Source organism: Cyprinus carpio, chromosome B17 (assembly GCF_018340385.1).
Source record: "Cyprinus carpio isolate SPL01 chromosome B17, ASM1834038v1, whole genome shotgun sequence".
In the NCBI taxonomy this organism is placed as follows: Eukaryota; Metazoa; Chordata; class Actinopteri; order Cypriniformes; family Cyprinidae; genus Cyprinus; species Cyprinus carpio.
The window spans coordinates 27,340,540-27,349,089 of NC_056613.1; the positions used below are offsets into that span (position 1 = coordinate 27,340,540).

The 8,550-nt window shown below is 35.1% G+C and overlaps 1 protein-coding gene across 2 annotated transcripts; it reads left to right on the top strand.

Annotated features, from left to right (window-relative positions):
* The first annotated feature begins 563 nt into the window (after positions 1-563).
* LOC122140202 (zinc transporter ZIP9) lies at positions 564-8,126 on the top strand. Of its 2 annotated transcripts, none has more exons than XM_042742960.1 (7): positions 564-1,221; positions 2,251-2,359; positions 3,746-3,946; positions 4,034-4,102; positions 4,247-4,332; positions 5,165-5,299; positions 5,737-6,015. In XM_042742960.1, exons 1-7 carry the CDS (start codon positions 1,126-1,128, stop codon positions 5,818-5,820), a joined length of 780 nt encoding a protein of 259 aa, XP_042598894.1. In that variant the 5' UTR covers positions 564-1,125; the 3' UTR covers positions 5,821-6,015. The 2 variants fall into 2 exon arrangements, with proteins under 2 accessions (XP_042598894.1, XP_042598893.1); XM_042742959.1 differs by lacking the exon at positions 5,737-6,015 and adding an exon at positions 6,022-8,126 and having other exon boundaries at positions 569-1,221.
* The last annotated feature ends 424 nt before the right edge of the window (positions 8,127-8,550 follow it).

The window sequence follows — 8,550 nt, forward strand, 5'->3', positions numbered from 1 at the left end:
CTTGCTCTGACGTATCGTAAAATATGTCAGTGCCATTGTTCTGTGTAAAGATGCACACCTGCAATGTTTTCTTCGAAGGCATTTTTGTAAAAGTTGCTTAAATATCTTAATTTAACTAAGGCCTAGTCCTGGCTTAAGCTAAGCCCCGTTTGTGAAACCAGGCCTACATCTGATTTAGTATGTAAGGCAACACATCAAAATACAGTAAGTGTACTTCTTTAAAGCATGACAAAGGGTTTTTAAAAACATATTGTTTTAAAATGTTCTTTAAAATCAAACTTTTAATTTGACATGATTATATGGATCTGTAATTGAGATTATATAGATCAGTGCATGATTACAGTGTGAACTTTTAAAAATATATATTTCACTGATGAACGGTACAATAAAAATATAAATAAAATATTTGCATGTACTTAATATTACATTATCAGCAAGTACATTTATTTATTTATTTATTTATTTATTTATACCTTTAAGGTTTGTAGAAGGCTAAACTACAAGTATTTTGTCGGCTTGATGACGTTGATTGGCGTAATTTAATAAGGAGGTGGGGGCTTTTGTTTTGACGGCGATGTGGCCCGGAAGTGCTTTATTCTCACTGCCAACATTACACTCGGCTAGTTGGCGATCAGTGTTGGTCGATACTGCGGAATAGGTAACAAACTAGATGGGTTTACTGCGACTAAACTGTGTCGCCTTTTAAGGAATCACAATGCCATTAAGCGCAACCTGACAGCAGAGAGGTAGACTATGAAAAAAATCACAAATCTGTTGATTTATTTGTTTAATCGCTGACCGATTGTTATGATTTAACATTAGCCTTTGCTAAGCGCGACGTGATTCTGTGTGATTAAAGTTGAGCAACAGCGTTCAGATAATCGACCAGGTCAATGTACCAAGAGCTCCGAACCGACTTTACATCAGATCAGCAGTGGAAGCTCGAGTTTAATCGTCTGATCTGTAAGAATATATGCATAAAACTGACTAGCTAACCAGCTAATACACCAATCCAAGTACGTTAAGAAGGATCTACTGGCACCAGACATCGGTCGATTGTACAGGAGCTGCTGTTAAACTCGAAAGTGATTCTCAGACTGAGACAGCGGTGTATCTTTAGCTGAAATGGACGACTTCAGCTCCATCAGTCTGCTGTCTCTGGCTATGCTAGTCGGCTGCTATGTGGCTGGAACAATTCCCCTGGCTGTCAACTTCTCTGAGGTGAGCCTTAACTTGAGTTGAACATGTCTGCGATAGTTTATGGTGTGCTCAGTCCTTGGGAGTTTCTCAATGTACCTTCCTGCAGAGATAAGCTCTTTCCAAAAAGCTAACTCTGAGAAGATAGTCGTCCATCATGTGCAGTGCTGAGGACTGGGATGTCTCCAAAAGTTTGCGCACCCTTGATTTAAGCCACTCAATAGTCTTAAAAGTTGAAATGTTGAATGTGATATCAACCGTAAGTTTATACTGTAGACCCACGCTGTTTAACTTGCCACCTACGCTGTACTGTATTTGTTTACACATTTGACACGGAACTGATTTTAAAATACGGTTTAGATTGATTTTCTGGACAAACGAGCTGAATAGTTTATGAGCCATCAAAACATGTTTGTAGTAATTAATGCAGAAACGTGGGAGGCACTTAAAACACTGAGGTAAAGTTCTTCAGTTTTTAATCAGCAGTTGAAAGTACCCATAAACTATACAGTGAAACTCTGAATTGTATGTATGTATTTTACACAATAATTTACTAATATTCATTTCGTACGCTCAGCAGGGCTACATTTATTTGTTCCAGAAATACAGTAAACTGGTAATATTGTGAAATATTATTATAATTTAAAATAACTGTTTTTAATAAACTCTAAATGCCATTATTACTGTATTGGTAAATCTGAATTTTACTTTTTTCAGTTGTCAGTAACATAATTGTCCAGAAATCATTATAAGGGTTTTTCTTTTTTTTTTTAGGTAAACAAAAACAAAAATCCTTGACTTTTAATGTTATGTATAAGATGATTCTCCTCTCAGAATAACCAAATATTAGTTAATTTGTCTGCGTAGCCGTTATATTGCTCTGTCTGTGGTCTGTTGTGATTGTACCTTCATACTTCTCTTGATTAATATATTTTAAACCTATTTTTATGATATCCAGCTTTTGCACATGAAGTTGACCTGATATCAACCCCACCTAAATAGATCATTTAGTTACGTAAATGCAAGTGTTTGTGACTCCTCTTCTGTCTTCAGGAGAAGCTGAAGTTGGTGACAGTGTTGGGAGCCGGGCTGTTGTGTGGCACTGCGCTGGCTGTCATTATTCCAGAGGGAGTTCATGCACTCTATGAGGAAATGCTGGAAGGTGAGATTCGAGTTTATGCTTCGTTTGATGCATTGATTCCTTTTCTGTTCAATGCATGAAATATTTCATAGTTTTGGGCAAAGTTCTTCATTCCTGAATCCTTATCTGTTATGTAGATGTTTATCTGTAGGAATGTTTTCATGTGTGGTAGGCATTCTGCTGTAGCTTGTAATATACAATATATAGCTTGTGTGTGTGTGTGTGTGTATATATATACACACACACACACACACACACACACACACACACACACACACACACACACACTATAAACTGCTAAGAAAATGTAGCTGACTCTTTTGTAGCAATGTATGTTATTACATGGATCTGATTATATTAATTCTAATTTATTTGTATTCTGGCACAAAATATCAAGGATTTTTGAACAAATTAATCTTAATTAGAGTGATATCATTACACATATTTATGCACTACTGTTTTCAAATTTACTGTTGGTAAGATTTTTTTTTTTTAAATGGTTTTGAAATAAGTGTCATTCTCACCAAGGCTGTATTTATTTGATCAAAAATGCAGTAACATTGAAAACTTATTGATATTTCAAATAACATTTTTTTTTTTTTTAAATAAAGTCCTATATTTTAAAATATAATTTATTCCTGTGATGGCAAAGCTTTCAGAAAGTTGATTTGGTGCTCAAGACACATTATCAGTGTTCAAAAAAAGTACTGCCTAATATTTTTGTGGAAACAGATTTTTTTTTTTTATCTTCAATGTTATTTGATTAGTGGAAGGTTCAAAAGAACATAATTTATTTGAAATATAAAGCTTTTGTAAAATTATAACTTTACCTTCACCTTTGCCCAGTTTATTTAATGCATCCTAAATTTCTTAAAAATCTTACCGGCTCCAAACTTTTGATTAGTAGAGTACATTTACATAAAATACAATTAGAATACAATATTCCTGAAGTCAAAAACATAGTAATGTACCTTGATTAACAAATTAATGAAAGTCACTTTATTCTTTAGATATATATATATATATATATATATATATATATATATATAATGTATAATGTATGTATATGTGTGTGTGTGTGTGTTTGTATATAATATAAATATAATCTCTTTTCTGTAAATAAATAAATAAATAAAACTTTTTTTTCTATTTAGTTAGTATCAGAACAAAGACATTGTACTGGAATGAATCAAACTGTCCATCACTTCATATGAGATGGAGCAGGTTTGGATATGATGCTGTGCACAAGTACATTGTGACATTAATATAGCTTCGTAGTGTTTTGTCATGCTAAACCACTACTTCTTGTTACTATACTATATATTAGTAGTGACAAAGCTTTAGTTAGTTTCCATTACTGATGATATAAATGACTCCAAAGCTGTACCCACTCATGTTTTGGTTTAGGTGCGCACAACCATGGCCACGGGCAGGTGGAAGCAGAAGTTTCTGAACCGAAGGTAGTAGAAGGAGTCATGGGACAAAGCGCTGAACACGGCCACAGTCACGAGCAGCTCCACGCTTATATCGGCGTCTCTCTGGTGCTGGGCTTCGTCTTCATGCTGCTGGTGGATCAGATCGGCAGTTCTCACATGCACAGCAGTGATGGTCAGTGTGACGCTGGTGTTTTTTTTTTTTTTTTACTTGTTGACAAATGGTATAAAGTGTCTAAATCTGTTCTCTCCACATTTTTAGATCCAGAAGCAGCAAGGACTGCTAGCTCTAAGGTCACCACCACACTTGGATTGGTCGTTCATGCTGCAGGTAAAAAAAATAAAAAATACTCTAATGGAACATCTTTAGTTGCAGTATCCTATTCCTTTCTAGTAGTAGCTTCAGATTGTATTTGTGTCTTATTTATATGTTAAATCTGACCAATAATCATATTTTATTCTCTCTGTGCTCCAGCTGATGGTGTTGCTCTTGGAGCGGCTGCGTCCACGTCTCAGACCAGCGTCCAGCTCATTGTATTTGTGGCCATTATGTTGCATAAGGTACAGTCAATCTTAAGTTAATTTGCTTCTGCTTTACATTGTGTATTACGTTATTGTTCTGTGAATATATTTGACTCTTGTGATAAATTGTTTGCGCTGTTCCTTATTTGTATTGATTTGTTTAGAAATACCTGCAGAGTGACTGAATGTAAATGCAGGCGCCTTTCCAAATAAAGACACTTGATTCCAAAAAAAAAAATCTTCAAATTTAATACAGACTCAATATATTTTAAATAAGTAGTAGAATATTAGTGAGCATATTTTGTGTAATTTGACACAAATATGAATGAGACAGGTAGCCGAACCTCTAAGATTTTTTTTTTATAATTTTTTTTAATGCACACTCTCCCAACATGTGCTTTGCATGTAATCTGAGACTATGTCTTTAAAGCATTGCCCTGTTGTGTATTATTGTAATGATAATTGTAAAATTCTGAATTCAGTGCATTAAATATATACAGCGTATTTTCTTAATACTTTTTATACTTTAATTATAGGGCAGATTTTGTGAATATTGTGAATGAGATCAAAAACATATCACTTGCCCTTACATCATCCTCTTCTGTTTTATCCATCGCCTCCTTTATTTTTCAGTGGCCTCCTTTTCAAAACGTATTGACGTGTTTCCAATGCATCCTATTTATTTATTGGCTATAAATCAACACGACTCTACCTTTTATTTTGCTTGATTTGTTTTTTTTTTTTTTTTTTTTTTTTATGTGTGGGTGTGAGAACCGTTTTTTTTTTTTATTTTTTTTTTTTTTATTAATAATAGTTTATACTCATTAAATTTGATTAAGTCTGGCGCATCTTGATATGTCTTGTATTTCAGGCTCCTGCTGCGTTTGGACTCGTCTCTTTCCTCATGCATGCGGGTTTAGAAAGAAACCGTATCCGGAAACATCTATTAGTCTTTGCCTTGGCTGCCCCTGTTTTGGCCATGCTCACCTACGTAGGACTCAGTCAGGTATGTTTAACTATTAAAAAAACAAACAAAAAAGCAACACTTTACAACAAGGTTCCATTAGTCAACATGAACTAACCATGAAAAATAGTTTCATTTATGAATCTTATTTAATGTTGTTTTCAAAATTTACTAATACTGTATTATTAAAATTAAAAGTTGTATCTATTAATGTTATTTAACGGACCTGAGCTAGCATGTATAAACAATTAACAACTGTCTTTTAATTAACTTACATTAATAAAGATTCACTAAACAAGAAAGAATGTTTAGTACTGTCCCTTTAAGACCTGCACGCATCTAATATACAGACACGTATCCATAATGTTATATCTGCTAATTACCCTGTTTAGTGTCCTTTTTATAACTTCATAGCAATAACTTCAGATGCTTCACCAGGGTTACATAACAAGCATGGAGACCCACGCTGTGTTTTTCAGATTTGTCCTGCAGGCTTCCCATCGCCATGGGAACGGCTGAGGTGGCAGAGTGAAGATTACTCACCTCTGGCTCTCCTGCTGTGAAACACCCCATAATTGTGCTTCTTTAGACCGCATGGAAATCACTGAAATGCAGACAAGCGATGCAGTCTTACCGCTGGGACGCCAACGAGCATCCCTTAACAATACTGAATATTTAATGTCTGCCAAAAAACACGTTTCTACCACTCCGACTGTGTCCTAGATTCACCCGTCGTCTAACACTTTTCCTCTTCTTCCATCCAGAGCAGTAAAGAGGCGTTATCTGACGTCAACGCCACCGGCGTGGCCATGCTGTTTTCCGCCGGCACCTTCCTATACGTAGCCACGGTGCACGTCCTCCCGGAAGTGGGCGGCATGGGCGGCCACAGCCACTCGCCTGGAGGCAGCGCAGGGAAGGGACTGAGCAAAGTGGAGGTTGGAGCTCTGGTTCTAGGCTGTCTGATACCTCTGGTGCTGTCCATAGGCCACCAGCACTAGTGTCCTTCACTTGAAGCAACATTGAAGAAGGTCTGAGAAGTGTAAACGGGACTTGGCCACAGATGTGGTTTGAATCATGCCTCTGTCAGTTTATTCAAGTTTGCGGTTGGAGTGAACGCAGGAACATTGCAGTCGGGATCAAGATTTGAGAAGCGCCTGTGGACTTCTGGAATGGGCTGCCCTGTCTCTTCATAAAGCCCTGTGGGCTGACAGCTAACGATGACCATACACGAATAAATGTGATCATGTGTCCACCTCTTAATTTGATGTTTTCTTCAGTGGTGCTGGTTTAAAAAGATTCGGTTGTTGTTGGGTTGCCATGTATGCTTTAAATTTGGTGTTCTATTGGTTTTTAGATTAAATTTGTCCATTTGTCTTTTAAAAGATGAACCAACACAGTTGTGACCATTTACAATGATTAAATTCTTTACAAACTTTACAAACATTAAATTCATTGAGTTTACTGTCCCTCTTTTTCTACAGTATTGATTAGTCGTTTTAAACTTTGATCAAATTTCACCTTGCCTAAGCTAGTAAGCTAAAACTCTTTTCATTAAGAACATTTCCATGTTTTTACTCCCTTTTTTTTTTAATGTAGAATTATTAATGCTAACAATTTTACTCTGTTTATGCCTCTGAGTTAATATGGGAACATACTCTGTTGTATTGAGCTTTGTTTCCCTCATTTAAACTATAGTCATTTATTCAAAAACGTCATCATGTGTGTGGTTATTGCACTAATATGACATATTTTTTGCCAGTAGAATTTTAAATATTCAAATCTTTTAAAAGACTTTTATTTTTGTTGTTAATTTAAATTTTTTTATCATTATTATTAAATGACACTTGAAAAATGTGTTGTCCAAAGGCTTGCAGGTGGACATTTTTCTGTTGAGTTCAGTACATGTACAGCTTTATTATTTGACTTGCCAACCATTTTTCAAACGTAGTTGTTTAATCCTAATAAAAGGATCTGATTGGTCATTCAGATGTTTTGTACTGTGATGCCTGCTACGAGCAGAGTCTGTGTACTGTAAATATGTATTCTTTGTATAAATGACAAAAAAATGCCCTATTTGACACCCCGAGGAGTTTTTAATCTCATTTTAGAATGGGAAAGAAAGATTGTTTTGAAATGAATGACTATTGATACTTCCGTTTTTATTTGGGACTTGTTCTTTGAGAGTTTGAGGTCAGTTGGAAAGATATATGGTGGATTTCTGCTTTGGTCAGCTGAAGGTTTTAGATCTGCGAACTGGAAAGCTGCTGTGTTCATCACCAAGTTACTTAACAGATGCCTCTGAAGCTTGATTAAGAAAATGTTATGAGACTTTTGGGGCCAACTTGGACACCAGCAACATCCTATGGTCCTGGTTTGCAAACTGTCTTGCTCTGAAAAATGACCGTCATAGTCTATTTGAAAGCCGTGTTAGTGCTTTTAGCTCTCTAGTGCCCTCATCTTACCGTAGTGCAGAAGTGCAGCATCAACCTCAAATTGTGGAAGAAACACTGATGATAGACTTCATGCTGATTTGTGGATAATTATTATTTTATGACTCCTTTTAAAGGGAAAACTAGATAAACTTAGCCACATTTGAATACTACGACATGACCTCACGGAAACTTGGGACAGATGTATAATGGAACTGAATGGTGATTGGACAGATGAAATTTTGTGCCATAATGACTTATTTCTGCTCATACAGCTCAGAGATTTTACAGTGTGGCAAGAAATGATGAATTGAGTTTTGTGCTTTTATGTGATCATTCCACAAAAGGAGTATGCCTTATTTTTCTCACAGTTATTTGACTTAAAATGGTTTCACAATTCTTTGTTCATGATTTGAATAAACTGTTCTTTTTTTAATGGATGCAGATCTTACTATGTACCTTATTTTGCCTGTCTAATGACATTTGGAATTGATTTTAAGAAATATTTTCACTTGTGAATTAATGAAGCAAATAAATGGTCAATGAGTACTTGTTTAAAGAAAAATATGAGTTATTGTCCAGTAATAAAGAAATAAACAGGCACATTTTTTATTATTATGATTATTATTTTACTTATTTAATAATAGACACTTAAATATTGAAATTATTCATACAAATATTTGTATATTAAAAATATAGTAATCCAAATACAGAGAAATAAATATGAATAATTTAAATTTTTACACAAATTACAGCTCTCAGTCATGCCTGTGTTGGAAGTATCTTTTCCATTACATGCAACAGTTTTTACCCTAATAAAGTTTTTTTGAACATTAGCATGCTTAATAACAAGATAACATAGTA

What these genes read in the sequence shown, in the direction of transcription:
- LOC122140202 (XM_042742959.1), top strand. Translation starts at nt 1,126, where the DNA reads ATGGACGACTTCAGCTCCATCAGTCTGCTGTCTCTGGCTATGCTAGTC. An exon ending in CTATGAGGAAATGCTGGAAG is followed by an intron (nt 2,360 to 3,745) that starts GTGAGATTCGAG and finishes GTTTTGGTTTAG; the next exon opens with GTGCGCACAACCATGGCCAC. An exon ending in TGGCCATTATGTTGCATAAG is followed by an intron (nt 4,333 to 5,164) that starts GTACAGTCAATC and finishes CTTGTATTTCAG; the next exon opens with GCTCCTGCTGCGTTTGGACT.